Below are 20899 nucleotides of genomic sequence, written 5' to 3'. Positions count from 1 at the left end.
CATGACGGACGGAAAGTTTGGGAGAAGGACAGTGAAGGTAAGCAGGGTCCCATCCAGCTCCACACGAAGCCCAGGAGGCTTGCCTGTGGCTACTTTTTGGACAAGAGAGACAGGGACAGGGTTGTAAAACTCTAAAGGGACTTCTGGTAGGGGCTCCCCAGTGGGAATGGAATCCAGCGGTGGGGCTGAACCTGCAGGTTCCTGGCTGGCCCTAGGTTAAGAATCCCAAGTAGCAGGATTCTCTGTGAAGTGCAAGTGACTCCGACATTCCAAGGAGAGGTGTACTCCAAGAAGACAGTATTTCCCGTTCCTGTAACCCGGTTCGCGGGGTTAATTAAAGAACTGACTGGGCCGAAGCCCACGGACTGGGAAGTACTGCTTTCTGGCAGCGTCAGCCCGGAGCGGTGCTGTTCCTGGAGTGGCCACCAGAGGGCAGGCGTGCCCCTATTTCCCAACACGTGCTACAAAAACCAGGGGCAGCTCTGGGGAGGGCTTGGGCTGCCCAAACGCCAACAGATGGGCCTGCCGGCAGGTGGTGTTCCAGTGAAGTTCCGGCACCCTTCCTGTGGCCTCGGAGGAGTCCGGGGGTGGAAAGCAGGTGAGTGCCTGTGCGGCTTCTGCTTTACATTTTTAGTTGTTTTGGTTAACAATTTAACAGAATAAACTCTAGAATATGAAAATGAAGTTTGGCAAATCTTCAAGGACGCTTTTATGGGAGCTCAGGCCATGGGAGTGACCTGAAGGCAGGCAGGCAAGATCAGCGGAGGTAGAGTTCCTAAGTTTGACAATGAAACAGCCCCATCTTAAAGGTGAAGTAGTCTACGTGGCATGGACCAGTTGCTTTGCTTGCCCAGGGCCAAGTCTCTTTCACCCTACAATCCACTGTGCGCTCGGGGTGTGGAAGGGAGCATTTGGGAAGTGGGACAGAGGAAACAATTCTCCCGGAATGAGCACGTGGAGATGGTGGGGACACTTTAGTTATCCTAAAAAGGTGTTTCACAGGCAATGGAGACAGTTTCCCTAGGGTGTGCAGGCCAGAAGACCCTGTTAGTTACACATTTAGATTGCTATCCATTAAGTTCCCAAAGAAAAGATCTGAGGGGAGGTCAGAATGAGTCTAGAAGCCAGTTGGTAGCGAAGTTTGGAGCACTAGGCTTTTACCCCATCTGGCCTTCAGGAGGTTTCTAACCCAGTGGCTTAGAAGCTTTCTTGGATTAGAGCTCTCCAAGAATTGACAAAAACAATAGTCATATGCCCCAAATAGACATAAAACCACACCCTGTGTGTAAGGTTTCCAGAGATGCAGAGACTCCCTGTTCCTCAAGGAGGGTCATCAAGGGAGACCCCTACCCTGCCTCCCTTCTTAAACCTCATCAGGGTCACTGTGCCTGTTAGTTGCTTTGTTAACCCAACCCAAGCTGGGGTCATCTGGGAAAACGGAACCTTGAGAAAATGCCCTCATCCTGACCTGGAAGCAAGTTTGGAGGCCAATGAATGGCAGCCCACCGTGGGCAGGGCTACCCCTGGACAGGTGGTTCTGGGTTGTGTTTGTATAACCGAGCGGAGCCTTTAATCCCAGCACTTGGGAGGCAGAGGCTGGTGGATCTCTGTTAGATCAAGGCAAGCCTGCTCTACAGAACTAGTTCTAGGACAGCCAGGGCTACACTGACAAACCTTGTCTCCAACAACAAAACAAAACAAAACAAAACAAAACAAAACGCAGGCTGAGCGCTAAGGAGAACAGGCCAGCAGGCAGCACCTCTCCATGGCTCCGTTACAGTTCCTGCTTCTATGTCCCTTCCTGTTTCAGCTAGTCTTGATTATGGACTCCAACCTGTAAGGTGTGTTAAGCCTTCTCCTCCCCAAGTTGCTTTTGGTCATGGTGATCATAACAGCAATGGAAAACAAACTGGGACAATCCCTGAATATCTCCTGAGAGACAATACAGCTCTCTTTCCAGCCTCAGGGCGGTCCAGTGGCTTCTGTGCAACATCACAGTGAGAGGGATGAACAATCTGGCCATAGTTAAAGGTTGCTGAACACGGAGACAACTAACTACTAACTAACTAACTAACTAACTAACTAACTAACTAAGTTGATGGGGTTGGGGGGATGGCTCACTGGGTAGAGTGCCTGCCATCAAGCATGAGGAGGAGCTCTGTTTAGTCCCTAGCACCCACGTAAAAAGTCAGGCAGGCAGAGACAGGCAGCTGCCTGGGGCCTGCTGACCTGCATTTAATCCCAGCATTAGGGAGGCAGAGGCAGTTGGGCCTCTGTGAGTTTGAGGCCAGCCTGTTCTCCGAGGCAAGTTCCAGGACAGCCAGAGCTAGATATGAGAACCTGTCTCGAAAATTAACAAGCAAACAAGGGGCAGGAGAAGACCTGTGTGGCTTGGTGGGAATTAGCATCTCTTAGTCCCTGCCACACGTTGACTAAACCACGAATCCAGTCTTTTGTGCCTTGCTTTGTTAATCTTAAAAATGGAATCCCTGCCTTTGCAGAGGTGCTGGGAGGATCTGAAATTTTAAAACTAGCATACAAAGAGCTAGCATGTATCGGGACAACGATAGTTTCTATACACGCCTCAGCCACTGGCAGAAGACAGTGTTCATATCTGGACACTGCAGAGTGTTGGGCACACGAGAGGAAGGGACCCTTCCTCTCCACAGGGCCTGGAACCTTGTGAAAGAACTGTGACTTGCAGTGGGCTCCCAGCCCTAGAGGTGATGCAGGAGAGGGAGCTAGGCTCAGCTAACATGACTGTTCCAAAGAGATGTCCTGTGAGAACTGTCAATCCAATGCCCACAGGGACACCCTTTAACTGAATATCTGAGAGGGTCAGTGGGGTGAGTCAGGACATCAGGGACAACAGCTTTATCTCCTTAACCTGATTCCGAGAGGCAGCCCCTGACAGCACACACAGTTCCGGATCACATGCGCATGCTTCAGAAAGCCAACCCTTAGGCTGGATGGGAAAGGCTTTTCTCCCCCAGCCCTTTGAGGGAGTGAATAGATTTCCATGTCTAGGTGGGCAGCTTCAGTTCTGCAGTCAGTGCTGAAGGTTTGCACCACTGCCCTGGGAGACGGCTGGAGGCAGCGTGCAGCTAGGACCGCCAGAGGCTAACATGTGTTTTCCCCCAATCTCCCATCTCTTGAGGCTGCAGAAATATCAACTCAGAGAGAGGCCTCACGGTGTGGTGGCAAGAATATGGAGTGGGGAGGCAGGAGATGCCCTCTGCTTGGCAAACTGCTAAACCCCTCTGACGTCTGCCCCCACTTAGGGGACTAAGGACATTGCCCACACACGTCTGAACAGTTAACAGGCAGGAAGAATGTGCTCAAAGTGGTCCCGACTCTTGGCAAGAGCTTCCGGTTGACTGAAGGGAGAGGGTGTTGTTAGATTAGCTACTGAACTGGCCACAAAGACTTGCTAGGCTTTGCAACTAGGGCTACTAGATGAGATCAGCTCCCTGACACAGTGGGAAGAAGCTGTAAATTCTGGAGCCTGGATGCTCCCACAGGTGACCGGGGCTGTCCTGTTGGACACCACAAACCTGCTGCTCCCTTTGCTTCCTGCATCCAGCCTGAGGGTGTGAACCTTCCTCCCTCTAGGCTGAGCTCAGGTGCCCAGTCCCACCCTTGACCACCAGAGGCACTCTGCCGCCATCTGGTGGTCCCCTACGGCTGTACACCATGTATGCTGTGAGTAGGTAAGGACTATTTTCATATAAGAGTTGATAGCTTAGTCAATTAAAAACGAGGGGCTCTGGGACTAGGAAAATGGCATTGCTTGTGATTAATTTTGTATCTAAATTTTGTAACTAAAGCTCTATTTGATAGTTGGAGCCTAGAGAATCCTTGTGAAAGCTGAGGTGCTCAGGGCAAACCGTGAAGGGGGAGGTGCCTGGTGTGCCAGAGGAAGGGTAGTATTTTACTGTCCGAAAATCTCACTGGCATCAAGGAAGTGGGATAGTGAGCCTCAGCCTTTCTCTTTCCTTCCTTCCCTCTCGCCTGTATTCCCACCCTTCCGTAAATCACGTGCTACAGAGAAGGGCAGGGTTCACAGCTGCCTGGCCATGGCTAGGGTGGACATGCCCATTAGCCCTGAACATGTCCAGATTCTTGCTACATAAAGGTGGCCTGCTCTGAGGCAAAGCTGACTTCTTTCTTTCAGGCTGGCTTTGTGGGGGAGCAGTGGGGCACCAGGGATGCTTGGAGTTTGTACTGATTGGATTTGTGTGTCAGCTTGACACAAGCTGGGTTATCACAGAGAAAGGAGCCTCCCTTGAGGAAATGCCTCCATGAGATCCAGCTGTAAGGCATTTTCTTAATTATTGATAGAGGGTGGGAGGACCCATTGTGGGTGGTGCCATCCCTGGGCTGGTAGTCCTAGGTTCTATAAGAAAGCAAGCTGAGCAAGCCAGGGGAAAAGATCCAGTAAGCAGCATCCCTCCGTGGCCTCTGCATCAGCTCCTGCTTCCTGGCCTGCTTGAGTTCCAGTCCTGACTTCCTTTGGTGATGAACAGCAATGTGGAAGTGTAAGCTGAAGAAACCCTTTCCTCCCCAGCTTGCTTCTTGGTCATGATGTTTGCGCAAGAATAGAAACCCTGACTAAGACAGGTACACAGACCTGTGGCCATGAGGAGCCTGGTGCTGTTCCCACTCCTGCTCCTTTGTTCTTCCTCAACTCCGTGTAGCTTATAACCACTCTCCGGAGGAACTGGCTTCCCCGTGCTATCCTATCCCTTCACCCTCTCACCCGGCCATTCAGGCCGGTCCTTTATCTTGTCCCCATGACTTCTATCCCACACTCAGTCGATCTGGTCCTTGCTAGAGGAGCTTCCTGGCCCAGAGCTGGGGTTAGATATGGGTTAGTGGAGCTCAGAGGTTGTCCACGGCTGTGAATTTATTGTTTTCCCAATCAATGACAACATGGATGGAGGTGGCTGTGGACGTGTGGGGGTGGAGGGACAGGAGAGTTCTGGAGAGTGACTGACTCCTCAGGGTGTTCTGCAGAGACTATTTTTAGGCTGCGGCTTAATAGGCCCCTACTCCTCCCTTCCGTTTGCCCCCGGCTAGCGCTTGCTGTCATATCTTAAATGATTTCAGTCCTTATTTAGAGGTGTTTGCCATCTTGGGTCTGTCTGCTTTTTCTAACGTGACATCTCAAAAAATACCCCTGGGCCCCATCACGTTGTCTTCCACTGACTCTGGAATTCTGGCAAAAATATGATGCTGGCCTCATCTCCCCTTAACCCTGTGTGAGACCCGTGCTTCTCTTCCAAGCTTCTCATGTATGTGAGTCCAATTATAAATGAAAGTTAGCTCTCCCTTCTAATCTATCCATGTCCGTTGTCTGTGTCCGTGTGTGTGTGTGTGTGTGTGTGTGTGTGTGTGTGTGTGTGTGTGAGAGAGAGAGAGTGTGTACTTGCGCCTGGCCTAGTTCTTTCTTTCTAGTATGTGGGTTCTGGGGATCAAGTGCAGGTTGTCACGCTCTGCAGTAAGCACCATTACCAGCCAAGCCCCCAACCGGCTCTCTTTAGGCCATGGTGTACAGTGTATGAATGTCCCACATCTGCATAGCAGCGTAGCATTCAAAGGATAGGTCCAACCAGCCTAGGATTGGCAGTCCCACATCCTTTGCCTTGTGACTCAATTCTAGCTCGTTAGACATTAGGTAAGAACTGTTGGAAGCTTCTAGGAAGGATGAATGCTGTTCCCAAGCCCATTATGGATAGCCTTTCTCACTTGCTAGGTATAACTGAGAAGGCATGACTAGCACAGGCTGTCCCTGTGCCAACTGTGAAGACACTTTTGGCATTGGGATGAAGCCAGTACTGTTGACAGCAGTGATGGGGGAATCTGTCCCTCTCTGACACTGGTGAGCTCTCTGGATCAGCCTCAGAGCTGCCTTAGCACTGGATTCCATATTACAGAGGCCAGTGAGTTTGAATAGATTTTCTGTCATCCTTAGACCACAGTAACTAGCTGCTGGTAGACAGTCCATGGAGGAAGAACGTGGAGTGGACGGTGAGGACAGTGAAATGTGCAGGACTTGGTATCAGAGGGTAAGGTTTGAGGGAAGAAACCAAGTCTCAGGATTTTGCTGTCACAGGGTTTTGCAGTTGGGGCTGACACCTCTGCTCGCCTTCTCCCCATCCCCAGACTGTCTGCTCACCTCTGTGGATTCACATGGAGGTTTGTGTCATCACTGATGAAGGAAGGAGACTTGTAGTTGAAAGGTGAGCAGACACGGGGAAGGAAAGGAAGACGGTAAGCTGCCCTGGTGTGCCGGGCAGTTCCTTGGTTCGTGTTGTGGACCTGGATGCAGAGGTAAATCTGAGAAGCAGACAGCACTGGAACAGAAGGTGTAGGAGGTGCACAGCCAGCAATGATCCAGAGTTGGGAGTCAAGGGAGAAGGGAACGCTCCACCCTCACCTAATCGGACATACCATGTGAGTTCCAGCTTCCCTGTGCCCCTAGGATGGCCTTCCTGCCCGGGACACCTTTCGCAGTAGCAGGACATTTGTGGGCACCGGAGTGAGGGTGAGAGCAAGGCAGGGCGCGGGAGAACAAGGTCAGCAACTGCATGGTGACTGAGTGATTGACAGACGTCAGCATTGGTTCTTGTTGAGGTGGAAACGGGGCTTAGGGCCCCTGGAAGTGAGCTTAGGACATGGCTTATTTTGGTAAGGATCAAGTCCAAGCAACTTCTATGCCCCACTGGTTTGGGCCATTTCTACTTTAAGGAAAGAGTTCCTTGGGGTGGGGGATGCTGTATTTGAGACTGCCATAATGGGTAAGTTGTGGCTCTTCTGTCTGGATTTGAACACCATCACCAAAAAGGCTATAAAAGAGAATTATCCGGGTAGAGATGAGAACATTTCTCCTTTCAAATATGCAGCTAACTCATGACAAGAAGACTAGATCATTCCATTGACATTAGTCAAAAGGGTTGAGGATCCCTGTGAAGACCCAGAAAGACTTTGAGAGTTTGAAAGGGAGATTTGGGATAGACACGTGGCTTTGATCACTGCTTGTTGAAAACTTACATAGAAAAAGGGTAGTGACAGTGGCTGTGTGTGTGTGTGTGTGTGTGTGTGTGTGTGTGTGTGTAAACTCCAATTATTAAGGAAAAAGCAGATGTTCCTTAGAAGACTTAGAAGATCTTTTTGATGGCAGCCATGGAGATATCATGTCAAGACAGAGGCAATGACCGAAGACTTGCAGTGGTGAGGGGACATGGATGTCTACGTTCATTCGTTACTTATTTCTGTCATCGAGAGCAAACATTTGACAAAGTGCAAGAGAAGAAGGTTTACTGTGGCTCAGGAGTCAAATGGGAATGTGTAGAATGTCACGGTGAAGAAGCCATGGTGGTGGGAGGGTGGGGCAGAGAGGAACTGGGTGCTCCCTGGCTTCTCCCTTCCCCCTTCGTATTCAGTTTAGGACTCTGGCCCATGAGGGGCAGTGCCACTTACATTCAGGGTGGATATTACCTCTTCAGTTAAACTTCTCCTAACATCCTCATAGACACTCCCAGAGATGGGTCTCTTAGGTGATTTCATACCAAAGCGAATCAAGATCAGGCACCATGCCTTGAAAACAGTGGTGTGGCGCTGCAGAGGCTGCAGAGGCTGGAGAAGACTGAGGAGTGCAGCAGGCATGACTGACCTGCCGCTTCAGAAGGGAAGAGGGACGGGGGCCGGGGACGGCCGAGGACGGCCGAGGACGGGAGCCAGGGATGTAGAGTGGGGGTTAGGATAGAGAAGGGTGGACACTGCTGACATGGGAGGCTGTAGCTGATGGTAAGAAGGAAGTGATAGCATCTGATGAGTCCAGGCCTGGAAGGAAGAGTCTGGGGACGCAGTGCGTCCTACTTTGATGGGACTGCAAGAGAGAGGATCATTGCTGAGGGCAGGAAAGGACTGAAAAGGAACAGCCAGAGAGGACTGACAGCCAGAGAGGACTGACAGCCAGCCAGAGAGGACTGACAAATCAAGATGAGGCTCGGTGGAGTCTGAGGCAGTGCTGGTCTGCACAGGCATCCGTTTTCCTCTTTAAACCCCAGGCTGCCTGCAGTAGAGGTGAATCCTTAGGCAACGGAGAGCTCTCCAGTTTAGACCATGGCAGGCAAGTGTCTTAGGACAAAGGCCAGGTGACGGTTGATCCTGACTGCCTCCTTGATCGGTCTTAGAGATGGCTAGGATGTCCTATAGTAGAGAACACCTCTGGCTGTGTCCATGAGGGTGATTCCAGGTATTTCTCAGTATTTGTTAGGTTAATGAGAACTTGAACCACGGACTTCTCAGCCAAGGTGAGCCTGCGGCTCAGTCTGAATTTGGAGGGTAGGCCATCTTACCTCACAGGATCCCACACTTACAAACTCTCAGACCGCACCACACCTCTCACCCTTAGGATGGCTACAGCTCAAAAAACGGTGAATAGCGATCGTTGGTGCAGATACGGGGCCATGGAACATGCATGCATTGCTGCTGGGAGTGTAAAGTGGCTCAGCCACTGTGAAAATGGTAATTCTGCATTCGGTGTTCTGAGGACCTGGACGGCATGGTACAAGAAGTTCACTTATGGCTATACACCTCAGAGACACAAAGGCAGGGTCTATGACCCAATGTGTCAATAGAATAATGGAATGCTTTTCTGGTTAAAAGGAAGGAATGTTCTGGGCCATGCTATATTGTGCATGAACTCTGAGGACAGTGCTCTTACCTTGTGACCTTGAGGAAAACTCACAGTGCTTTAGAATTCTTAGCACATTCACTGTCTATGGTCTGCTCCAGCCCCTCCAATCTCAGAGTCTGGGGAACTAAACATCCACTGTTAGCACACTCGGGGACCTGACTGCAGGGCTGATAAGTCACTGGGAAGCTACACATTAGGGTCCCTAAGGTCCCTTGGTTTCCTACAGAAAAGATCTACCCTGAGCTGTAGTGCTTCTCTCACTGACAAAGAGTAACCCTGACCTCGGTAAACTGAACTTCACACTGAGATCGTGTTGCTTCAGACAGGGCCAGGTTGAAAACCGTGAGAAATAAACTAAGAACCAAGAACAGCCTGGCTCCACTGTAGCACACTTTTGCTTGGTCTGTTTCACCTGGGCTTCTGTTACAAGCCTGGCTCTCCCTTGCTCTAGAATACAGTCTGGCTGCCACAGAGGTCCCCAGCGAGGGCTTTCGACAAACCCTTCCTCTAGGTTTTCTATCATCAGCATGGGGAACACACGTGGAGAGGCAAACCCAGTCAAAGACCTCTCTGCCTTGTGCAGAGAGACCAGGCAGAGACTCATCCAATGGTTGAGCCAGGTCTCTGGCAACCTGGGGAGTGGGATTAGGGCAGGAATGAGGCACCCCCTGTGGTGTGGTACACCTGCATGGAGACTCACCCACAGAGCGGCAAAATCACTGTGCGGTAACAGCAGCAAGTGCGGGGTCTGAACCAGAGATCTTAAAGGTTTTCCTGTCTCTTTCCTCGCTATGTAACTGTGAACTGGGCTTGATGAAGATCAGCCCGAGCCAGAAGGGCCAGCGCATGTTTCTATTAACGGAGGTTGCACTACTGAGTTTGACCACTAGAGGGCAATCGCACAGCGACTCTCCGGGTGCTCAGGGAAAGACCTGCTGACTGGTGGACTGGAGTTCACTGAGCTGAACTTCAGGGAGGGCAGCGGCAGAGTAAATGGGCTTAGCTTTGTGGTCCTTTTGAGCACTGATGGGCACTGCTGCATAAGTCATATATGCACACAGCTGGACCTGGTTCTGGGCCCTTCAGGACTTAGCTCAGTCTTTTTTTTTTTTTTCCTTTTCTTTTTTTCGGAGCTGGGGACCGAACCCAGGGCCTTGTGCTTGCTAGGCAAGCGCTCTACCACTGAGATAAATCCCCAATCCCCTTAGCTCAGTCTTAAAGCCACACGGGACTAGGGAAAAGCAGGCCTGCGGCCTGATCTTGATCGCTCAGTCAATACTCAGTCAATTCCTCAGAAATGTCCAGCCTGCCTGCCTGCCTGCCTGCCTGCCTGCCTGCTTGCCTTCCTGTGTGGCTTGTGTGATGTATGCATGTGAGTGTGAGGGTGTGTGTGCCTGTGTGTACTTGTGGAGGCCAGAGCAGGACAGCAGGCATGTTCTGTGGATTGCTGCCTTACTAAGACAGGCTGTCTCACTGGATCAGAAGATCACCATTTTGGCCAAGCTCTCTGGTCAGTAAGCTCTCCCTGGATAGGACCTTCTTTTCTCTACGCCCTGGGATTGCAGGCACATACAGCTATGTAGAACCTAGTGCTGAAGATTGAAGCCCATGTCCTCATGCAGAACATGCATTTTTACTGACCAAGGAATCTCTCCGATCCCTTCAGAGATTTTTTTCCTATTGATTTGCCTCTCATTTTCTCCTGGGGTCCTGCTAGATGTGTTCACAATACTTGGAAAATTTTTATTTTCAGAGAAAGCCACCGGGGTGTCATTTCTACAGAAGCAGGTGTACCTTTTCCCAGTTGTTTGATAATTTATCTTAGGAAGGGGGTGCCCCCTTCAGGAAGCAGACACAGGGAATCCAAGCTCTGCAAATTTAGCTTAGCTATGGCTTTTCCTTTGCTTCTAAAATACATGGCAAACCTTCTGTTTTGCATTTAAAGCAGCCAGTGTGTTCTAAAAAGGTTACAGGCACCTGGGAGCGTTGCCCAGAACTGGCTCTTAGGTGCTGGCAGGTGTTTACAATTCTGTGTCTAAAAGCCACAGGGCAGAACTGGGGAAGCTTAGGTGAGAGTCTAAGCTACTGTGTGATCCATGGATGTGCGTCTGCCCTTCTGTGGCCTTCCACATCCTAACCCCCTACCTCTGAAAACCAGAACAGAGAACCCTTAGCTTCCTTGCCTCTATCTAGGTGGCACCATCGCTTTGGAGGGTGTATTTGTAAGAGAGACCAGGTTAGTGAGAAGTCAAATGGGAAACAAACCCACCGATCTGACTGATTGACAAGCATAAAGGAGGAGTTAAAGTAAGAGCATCCCTGAGTCTCTCACTGGACAGGGAGAGAGGCAGTGTCTGCAAAGTGCCTAGGGGACTCTGCCCACTTCCTGGGCACTCAGTGTCATTGCGTACAGAGCAAAGTGCAGTCCAGGTTCATCCCCTACGGGCTCTGTGACCTTGGCACATTCCTAACCCCTGTGAGGTAAACAGTGTGAGTTGGAAAAACTATTAAGAATCACTTCAGTCCGAAGACAAATCATATTACCTAAGTTCTAAGCAAACATCACAAAAGACCTAAGAGGTTGTCCAGCAGCAGTGGGCATTTTCTGTACCCAAAGTCTTTCTCCGAGGAAGTCATGTCTGAGTTGAAGAAGTTCGAGTGACCTAATGTCCCCTGCTGGCCTCTTCTGCTCAGCATCTCTTACCTCTGCTGCTGCCTCTTGGGAGGTACCCATGGAAACACAGGGAGTTACGCAAGAGGCTCTCGGCCATGCCAGAACCTACCCTTCTCTTTGGTACTCTTCGTCCAAATTTGACAGGAGCTGTGAGCCCCCGGTGGAGAGGTCTACAGCAGCCAAGGGCAGGTCCCGGTAGGCAAAGTTCACCAGCTGCACCGGAGCAATGTTCTTGGTTTCTTCGTCTACTTGTTGCGAGATAATCTCAACTTCAGAAATCCCTCCTTCAATGGCAGGTCTGGGTGGTAAGGAGAAGTGGCAGGGAGGAGTTAGCCTCTGAGAACTATACCCTCTTCCCTCTGACAGTGGAAGGGTAGGGAGGCCCAGGAAGCTGTGTTATGGTGTAGGTAAAGGGAAACACAAGACTGCTGTTCCTCCCCAGTCAGGAACTGGCTTAAAGGCCTGGTCAGTCCCCTTCTCCTCACTGGTTAGGGCAAATGGACAAACCTGAACATGTGAGTTTTGTGGGGAGAAGTCCTCCATGAAGGGAGGTAAGGACCCTCTGCTAACCAGAAGATAGCACAGCGTCTGCAACACCGCTCTTCCCACAGCAGCAATGAACTAAGAATGGCTGTGTGTGGTTCTTTGCAACGGTTCCATATCAGTGTCACAGTAATAAGGGGTGTTGTTGTTCCTGACTGGATACATACTCCAGGTGGCCAAGAGCCTTTGTGGAGGCTTGGAGGCCTTGGGGTGATGAGGAGGAGAGTCAAGGACAGCTAAGGTGCTGCTCCTTTCCCATTCCAACAGCTCCCACCATATCTCCATTCTCAAGACTAGGGAGTAGGAAATTGGGGGTCACCTGAGCAAACAGGAGTCTGGGTCAGTCTCTGTCTTAGGCAGGCTTATCCTGAGCACTGAAACCAACCCACAGCTTCACCAGCACGCAATATGCCTCAGCCAAGGGCAGGGTCACCTCCCAACCCATTCATTTTGTCAATTTGTGGAGACATTTTTAATATCACTGGTATCTGATAGGGATGGAGACATAAACATCATTTAAGATGGTTAAAGACCATGTACCACGCTACCAAACACCTCCTGATGGGAAATATTGGCTTGGCCATCTCTTCCTAGGACAGGATCATTAGCCCCTCCTACACATTCTCGGCCCTGTCTCATCCTGCAGAATCTGAGAGGCTGAGCCTTGTGTCTTTGGCCACACTATGTGTGAAAGGGAGAGTAGAAGCCTAACCTCTGGGGGATGCGGAGGGTCTGGGCATGGGGATGAGAGGCCACTGACAATACCAATACCAAGACAGCCAGCCTGCTGCAGACTCTTAGGCTTTGGTACCACGTTCTGTGGTGCTTTCCCAGGCCTCAGTTCCTCTAATTGAGATAGGCTCTCCAAGGGCTGTTTCTTCCCACTCTGTGGTCTGCTATGGATCTAAGAAGCATGGGGCTTCTGACGGCAAGTCCCACTTGGGCGCTGTGGGAACACTCTACATTCCAAGTGTTTCTAACCCTCTAAAAGCCAACAAGTGGCAGACAGTCTCAGTTGCTGGAGTCCATAGGGCTGAGCCCTTTGCTTGGATTGTTCAAGGGTGACAGGCGGGCTACCTGGACCACCCACGTTTACCAGGGAGTTCCTGGTACCCAGATTTGCTTTCATAGGCTCCCCTAGGCCTTTGGTTCTCCCTCCCTGCCAAGCGTAGATAATACTGCTCATCACAGTGTGACATTTACAGGATGACTCAAGAGCTTCAGACAGAACAGTCATCGGATGCGCGGTTTCTGTGCCTCTCAACCATTGATATAAAGGAGTGGGTGTTTCTGGGGGGGAATCCCGGTTACCCCAGATGTTTCCTAAAACGTACATGCTGGGTTGGGTTTGTTCTCTTAGGAACTTTTCGAGGAAACAGAATTTTTTCCCTCGAATTGAACAAACGGAACTTTCTAATCAGAGAGATGCTCTAAGAAGGCCGGAGCTGCGTTTCTGAGGCTAACAGGGAAGGCTAAAGAGTGTGAGGCAGGTTACCTCTGCCTTCCTCACATCTCCTCGCTCTAGTCTGCTTTTCACAGTAGCTCAGCTCCATCTCCGGCCACTTGGTCATCTCAGCAGAGGCTAAGGCTTCCTTTGGTGGCAATGAAACTCTTAGAGCTCCCAGCCTCATTACTGAGTGCACACTTTGGTGTTGTATGTGAAGAACGCTACAGGGGAGCGTGCATCAGTGGCTTCATGCAGCCTTCCTTGAAGGAGTAAACACCACCCTTGTTAGCCAGTTTGTCACATGGTATTGCAGCTTCTTCCATCAAAAGGAAGTGTGCATGTGCCTCTGTGTGTGTGTGTGTGTGTGTGTGTGTGTGTGTGTGAGAGAGAGAGAGAGAGAGAGAGAGAGAGAGAGAGAGAGAAAGACAGAGACAGAAGAAAGAGCAAGACAAAGAGACAAAGAGGGAAAGACGGAGAAAGAGACAGATCTTTTTCCAGCCCTTGCGTCCCTGTTCAGCCTCATGACTTGCTTTGGTCAACGGGATGACAGTAGGTATGATACCAGCAGAAGTGTGACGAGGCATTTGTACTTTTTGTCTGGCTCTTATTCCACCAATATCAAAAGTAGAGCGTGACCAGCCTAACTGACTGGATGGATAGAGACCCACTGATTAGAGTCTATTCTCCCTAGATCGGCTGGCTCTATAACAAAGCCCCGTAGTGAAGGCTGATCCCAAGCGGGATCGGCAGATCCATCCAGATGATCGCCCAGCCATGTGAGCTTGTGTGGTGCTGTGTTGAGAAGGGTTGTCACAGAGCACTGCAGCAGCATAGAGGACATGGCCATGAGCCATCGTGCTTCTAAGGACTGAGGAACCAGACACACAGCCTCAGAGGCTGGGATAGCGTAGTGTAACAGAAGGAGGAGTGTTGTTTTTACCTCGGTATAATTTACCAGTGAGTTGCCAAACAGGAAGTAAACTGCTGCCTGACTACTTACCTCACTGACACTTGACAAGATTGGGTCAGCTCGGATTATAGGGTCTGAAAGCAACTCCTGTTTAAGAGGCCTTTTTCTGGTCGTAAAGCCTGCTTTTAGAGACTTTTTGGTGATTTCTACACTTCCTCATAATTCCCACTTTATGACCCCCCCTTTCACTTCCTAGTTTTATTCTGAGGTTTGCCTCAGGTGCCTGAAGTAGCAGACCTTCATCTTGTGAGACTCACGGCAACGTTCCAGCTCTGGCGAGCAGGGGTGATGGTACTTACTGTGGACTGGCCATGACGAAAGATAACCAAGGTCACAGCTTTTCCTGATGTCTAGTGGGGCTCAGCTGTCCTTAAGTCGGATCTTAGCATTTCCAAGTGGGGCTTTTACAAGATTCATGAAAACAGAGTCCTGAAATGATAAATGGGGATTTATTACCTTCAGATGCCAAACCGAATTCCTCCTAATCTCATCTAAAAATGGAGCGCTTAGCACCGTCTCCATATAGCGCTGTTCTCGATGACGCGGCTGAACGGAGGTTTCCAGGATGCCATGGAGTAGTAGTGAAGGGGTCATGCTTCTTCCTCCAGCCTCCAGACTTCCTCACGTACCCATGTTATTCCCACTAAGCTGTGGCCCCCAGATCTCAGCATGAGTTGTAATTCTGTCTCTTTTCTCATCTCAGTTGAGTCTTCAATGAGAGAGCCAGCAGACAGCAGCTTAGGGGAACTGGCCCCATGGCCAGTCTACTGAGGTCATAACCTCTCTCCCACTTACCCAGACTGCTGTGTCTCCCCATCTACAAACAAGAGTAACATCAGAACTTCCTGATGGAGACACAGGAGATGCTCGGAACAGAAGTAAATTATGTAAGTGCTGGCTTTTATAATCGTGACCAGAAACTTTTATAAGTTAAGGTGGTACAGTCGGTTGAAACTGATCACATTCCAAAAATTATTTGGAGACCTAAATTTAAACCCTTTCTCCCCAAAATCAGCTTAGATGAACAGTGTAAGCTTTTCTTCTATCCAATGTGACAGGGACAGTTCTCAGAGAGGACACAGGCAGACAGAGACCCTGCTTCTGGATGTTTTCAGAGAAGCTACTATGGAGGTTACTACAAGCTTCATCCTTTGGCAAGTTGCACTGTGCTACGAACTGCTGTTCCTACAAGAATTCCTCACAGGATAAAAACCTCATTCTCCTGACCTGAAACTCTGCTCAGAGAGGAGGCTCAGCTAGAGAGACAAAGGGAGACATCGGGTACATCACACAGAAGGGAAATGACTCTCAGGATGGGAAACACCAGGAACTGATGATCAGCGAGGAGCTCACACTCATGATGTGGAAGGAGCCCTGGGAAAGGCTGGACTTAGCGTGATCGGAAAGGCGATGAGAAAACCATGCAGAGCCCAGTACAGCAGTCATTCAACACCAGGGGTTAGGGGAAACAAAGGGTTCAGAGCCAGTTTGGACTAGAGGAGTTTGGAAGATGTCTTGTGGACATACCTCTCTAAGGTAAGGGTTTTACTTCACCTAGTGGAACTTAGCAGAGAAGTCTAAATGATAAACAGAAGACACCCCTTAACAGTATTTTGGGGGTTATATATTAATTATACAGTAGATATTGTAAAATTCACTACCCCACCATGCACATTTAATCAATTTCAACTTCCCCTTCTCTTCATAAACACGCTCACAATGTCTTCCTGGTACTGGGAGGACTGAGAGGAGAACCCCATGGCCGGGAGCACGGTGAGCAACACTTCTTTCCAAGATGGGGTCTTGGTAAACTCCCAGGTGAGCCCCTGCAACACTATCCAGGGTAACAGTCCTGTGAGGATCCTGTTGGGAGTCCTTGTTCACACACCTCCCAGCCTGGCTGGGAGGGCAACTTAGAGTATTCAAGACCCCAAGCTTTCTACATACGAACTAAAGAAGAATAAAGGGTGACTCTCTAATTCGAAATAAGAAACACACGCCCCTAGAACAACATACTACAGCAAATATGAAAGAGACAAAAGGAAGAAATTGAAATTATAAAGAATTTTAATTTCACTTTTCGGAAGAAAAAATTCAAACATATATCACACTGTAGGGAACTGAGTGCCAGACAGCTAGCTCCTCGCCACTTAACGATTAACAAGAATCTTTTTCTTCCATACACTCGTCCATTCCCTGACCCTCATGATTATTTTGAAATAAATTATAATAGATCCTAGATATCATCTTATTGAACTGAAAAATATTAACATATTTAGTGCTAAAAAACAAAAAGTTCTTTTATTTACTAGTATACAATATTTTTCTTCTTAGAGACGTTCATACAATGTAGTTTGATCATTATCTTACTTTTCTTTTGCTGTGATAAGACACCATGACAAAGGCAACTTACATTTTTTTAAGAAAGATTTATTTATTATATATGAGTACCCTGTGGCTATCCTCAGACACACCAGAAGAGGGCATCAGATCCCATTACAGATGGTTGTGAGCCACCATGTGGTTGCTGGGATTTGAACTCAGGACCTCTGGAAGAGCAGTCAGTGCTCTTAACCTCTGAGCCATCTCTCCAGCCCGCAACTGACATTTTAAGAGTTCGTTGGTGGGCTGTCATTGCAGAGTTAGAGTCCATGATCATCCTGGTAGGGAGTGTAGTAGCATGGTAGGCAGACCTGGTGCTGGAGCAGTAGCTGAGAGCTTATGTCTGGTCCACAAGCAGGAGACAGAGAAGAGAAAAACTAGAAATGGCGTGGGCTTTAGAAACCTCAAAGCCTGCCTCCAGTGACGACCTCCTCCAGCAAGGCCACGCCTCCTCATCCTTCCTAAACAGGTTCATCCAGTGGGGACCAAGTATTCAGACATATGAGCCTATGGAGGGAAGTCATTCTCCCTCAAAATAGCACAATTCTATTCCTCTACCCCTCTCTTCAGTCTTCTTCATGTCTTCTCACTTTTTTAAGAGACTCTCACAGCAACCATCTTGGTTACCTGGTTCTTTTGCTCTTTCCACCCCTCTTCCATGATCTCCCCTGAGTCTTAGGTGTGGGGCTGTGATCAGTCCCACAGGCAGTTGCTCTCTGCATTCTGACCGGTTGTGGCTCTCTGTAATTGCCTCTGCCTGCTACAAAAAGAAGGGTGGGGCTCTGTTGTCTGTGGGTGTAAGGGGAAGGTTTAGATTGCAGTCAGAGATGACAGTGGTTTAGGAGGCTGCTAGGAGCAGGGTCTCTCTAGGTTATATGGCTTTACCGGCCCCAGGTAGTTGGCTGAATTTACACTCCCTGACATGAATGCCCTCGTGTTGATCAGGCCCTAAGTCCAATTTAGCTGACTCTCATGCACCTCTGTGTTGTGAGTGCCACCACTGCGCCTTTCAGAATATCTTGCCTTTCTGAATATTGTGGTTCACTGGTGTTACAGTTAGGTCTGACTATTATTAATTACTTTTCTCCATTGGCAGCTTGCTCAGCTCCTTCTGAACCTGTAAGAGCTAGTCCACAGGGACGAGGCCTCACGGTCAGACCCAGATTGATTCTTCTAAGTCCGGTGTCTAAAATGTGTGGTGTCTTCAGTATGAGGATCTGAAAGAGGGGCCACAGCAACAGACTATATTGTCTTAGGAATCTCTAGGATTCCCCTGAGCAAAAAGCTCAAAGGAGGGCTTTCCATGCTTGTCACTAGAGTGCTTGTTAAATAGTCTCGGGATTTCTTTTGGGGAAGAAATTTTGTTACCATAATTGATGTAATCTCTTTCTGTCTTTCTCTCTTGTCTCTCTGTCTTTCTCTCTGTCTCTCTCTGTTTCTCTGTCGGTTTCTCTCTCTCTCTTTCTCTCTCTCTCTCTCTCTCTCTCTCTCTCTCTCCCTTCCTCCCTCCCTCCCTCCCTCCCTCTCCCTCTCTGTGTGTGTGATTTTAAGTATCCATAAAATAATATAATTCCCTTTGGCTTTTTCAACATTTCTAATGTTACTTCTCCTTCCTTCCTTCTCCCTCCTCCTTCCTTCTCCCTCTCTTCTCCTTCCTCCTGCCTTCTCCTCCTGTGCTGCTCTCTTTCTTCCCTCTCAGGTTAGTCTCTCCTCACCACTCATTTTTCAGTTCAGCTATTACTAATGGCTAAGGCTCACTACCCAAACTCCTTTGTTTTAAAAAAGCATACCCCAAAAGGTACTATCAATCCCACATCAATATCTTCTTAATAACATTAAACATTCCCTTGCCAGCCCTATACTGTCTTGAAGGCTTCTTCAACAAGGAGCTGTGCTGGTTGGGCTTGGTTTCTTTGTTTGTCAGCTTGATACAAGTTGTGATCATCTGGGAAAAGAGGACCTTGATTGAAAGAATGCTTCAATCAGATTGGTCTATAGCAAGTCTGTGGGACATCTTCTTGATTGGCGATCAATGTCAGGGGTGGGGCAGCCTACTGTGGGTGTTGCTACCCTGGGCAGGTGGACCTGGATTATTATATAAGAAAGCAAACTGATCAAGCTATGGCAAACAAGCCAGGAAACGGCATTCCTCCATGGTCTCTGCTTTAGCCCCCACCTTCAAGTCCTGCCTTGTGCTCCTGCCCAGCTTCCCTTGCGGATGAAGTGTAATGAATGAGGTAAAGTAAACTCTTTCTTTCCCAAGTTGCCCTTTGTTTTTATCATACTAATAGAAACAAATCAAATCAAAACAAAACAAAACCTAGAATGGGAACCAGACCAGACCCATTCCTGTCTCACTTCATCTTTAGGCTCCTCTGCCATCTTCTTTTTCTTGTGCACAATATTGATAAAACTGGTCATTTGTCATATAATCTTGGATTGTGGTTACTGTATCCCTTCAATAGATATACGGATTCATCATGTTCCTCTGTGTCATGTACTTGCTGTAACCTTTAATTACTCTACAGACTTTAATTACATTCAAGCTCTTTTTTTTATAAAACTATATGGATAGAGTCATAACCTCTAATAGGAGACAGATATTACTTTATTGCCTCTCTTTTCATGATATTAACAGCCATTGATTATTTACTAGATCCATCCATTCTGACATTCATTGATTTCAAAACGGTGAGTTTGATTTTGATATTGTTTATCAATCAGCTTCCATGAATGCAGTTTTCCCCTATCGATGGTTTAACCAGACTAAGATCCTTTCCATAGAGAAGGAAATAAATTGCTTTTTATTAGATTTCAGAACAATACCTTTGCCTCTCACCATCTTTCAGAATGATTGATAAGGTGTTTGCTGTACTTAGAAGCCTCGTGGAGCCAGCCACTTGGGACACAGGGGCTGGGTGAGAAGCAGAGTCCCTGACAGGTGGTAGCAGGTTCTTGGAGACCAGATGGGGATGCAGCTTTAAGGGATGCCTGCCTCTTAACACAGGCCGGGAAGAGGGTGGAATCACACTCGATGGACAATAACTAGCCACTGCCACTGCGGCTGGAACTTCTGGTCCTTCCCAAGCAGCGCATTTTAGAGGACAGAATGCTTTCAGATGACGGGAACACTTAGCCTGGCTGTTATTTAAAAATAATATTTTCCAAACAAAACCACCCCCAGAGCACAAGCCTAGCACGAAGCAGGTGTAGTCTGGCACTCTATAAATGAACATCTCAAGTGCAAACCTGGTGAAAGCAGGAGAGAGAAGAGACTCGAGGTGTCTGACTCGATGGGTGGAAGCTGCCTCTTAGGTTGCAGTCAAGTTCTTGGCTCTGTACCTGTTGACCGTGTGTTATTTACTGATACCGTGTGTGATTATTGTGGCAAATCTGCCGTCCTTGGGATTTGGGGCTTAAAGGGGCTTCTAAGACCAACTAGCTTCTTACCTACCAAATGGGGGGGCACTTAATTTAGTTCTCCTGTCCCCAGAAGTCCCTAGGCTCATTCCCATCTTTATGTCAAGTGACAGCCAGCTCCTGGCTGTGTTCATACCTATTTCATTGGTTTCTGTGTCTAGTTCCACTCTGACCCGTTGGGAAATATAAATTCATAGACTACTCTGTGAATAATGTCAATTGGAACTCACAGGAGGAAGATGAGAAGTCTATCATGTGTCCCGTGGGTCTCTGACGCTCTAGAGTGGTTCTCAAAACTACTCCTGCACCACATTCACTTGGGAGCTTTCAGAGCCCAGACTCCTGGGTTCACTGATGAACTCTCTAATTTTGGCACTGTGAAGGTGGGGGTCTGAAAGTTTGGATGGCTGTTGGAAACAGATCTGCTAACACAGACCCTGATCTACTAGGGACGACGGGTGGAGGTAAAGCACACAGCTCTATCTTTGGCAGGTGAACCTATCTATCTGCCAAGCTCCTTGGTGGAATCATCAGCTGAACGTGCTCTGGCCGGGCTGTTCAAACAGGGAAGGGCCAGGAATGCTGTCCGCAAGCAGCAAGGGTGGCGGAAGCTGTCTGCGTCTTTCCTGTGGGAAGATGATATGGCAGTGCCACTGAGGACCTGCATTTTGGGAGGATGACATATTTAGGGTACAGAACAAAAGGTTTCGAGATGGGGATTGTGGCTGTAGTCTCAGGTACTCAATAAGGGGATGAGGC

The 20899-nt window shown here is 48.8% G+C and overlaps 1 protein-coding gene and 1 long non-coding RNA gene across 4 annotated transcripts in view; one reads left to right on the top strand and one right to left on the bottom strand.

Moving 5' to 3' along the window:
- The window catches only part of Tmem266 (transmembrane protein 266), a 114351-nt gene that overhangs the window by 47349 nt on the left and 46103 nt on the right, over nucleotides 1–20899 (bottom strand). For both annotated transcript variants that reach the window (XM_087563355.1, NM_001109294.1), the window contains 2 exon segments: nucleotides 14638–14767; nucleotides 11488–11676 (listed from right to left, as the gene is read on the bottom strand). Coding sequence is in view for 1 of the 2 variants with exons in the window: in NM_001109294.1 (NP_001102764.1) it covers nucleotides 11488–11676; nucleotides 14638–14651 (203 nt within the window). In the remaining variant the exon portion in view is untranslated.
- Nucleotides 492–20899, top strand: part of LOC148004142 (uncharacterized) — a 53157-nt gene continuing 32749 nt past the window's right edge. Inside the window, exon 1 of one of the 2 annotated variants that reach the window (XR_015627274.1) lies at nucleotides 492–598. This is a non-coding gene — a long non-coding RNA (uncharacterized LOC148004142). The remainder of the gene's footprint in view (nucleotides 599–20899) is intronic. The other variant, XR_015627275.1, reaches the window with a different exon arrangement.

This window comes from Rattus norvegicus, chromosome 8 (genome assembly GCF_021556685.1).
Source record: "Rattus norvegicus strain SHRSP/BbbUtx chromosome 8, alternate assembly SHRSP_T2T, whole genome shotgun sequence".
In the NCBI taxonomy this organism is placed as follows: domain Eukaryota; kingdom Metazoa; phylum Chordata; class Mammalia; order Rodentia; family Muridae; genus Rattus; species Rattus norvegicus.
Note: the sequence above shows the minus strand (reverse complement) of the source record. Positions and strands in the feature narration are given on the sequence as shown.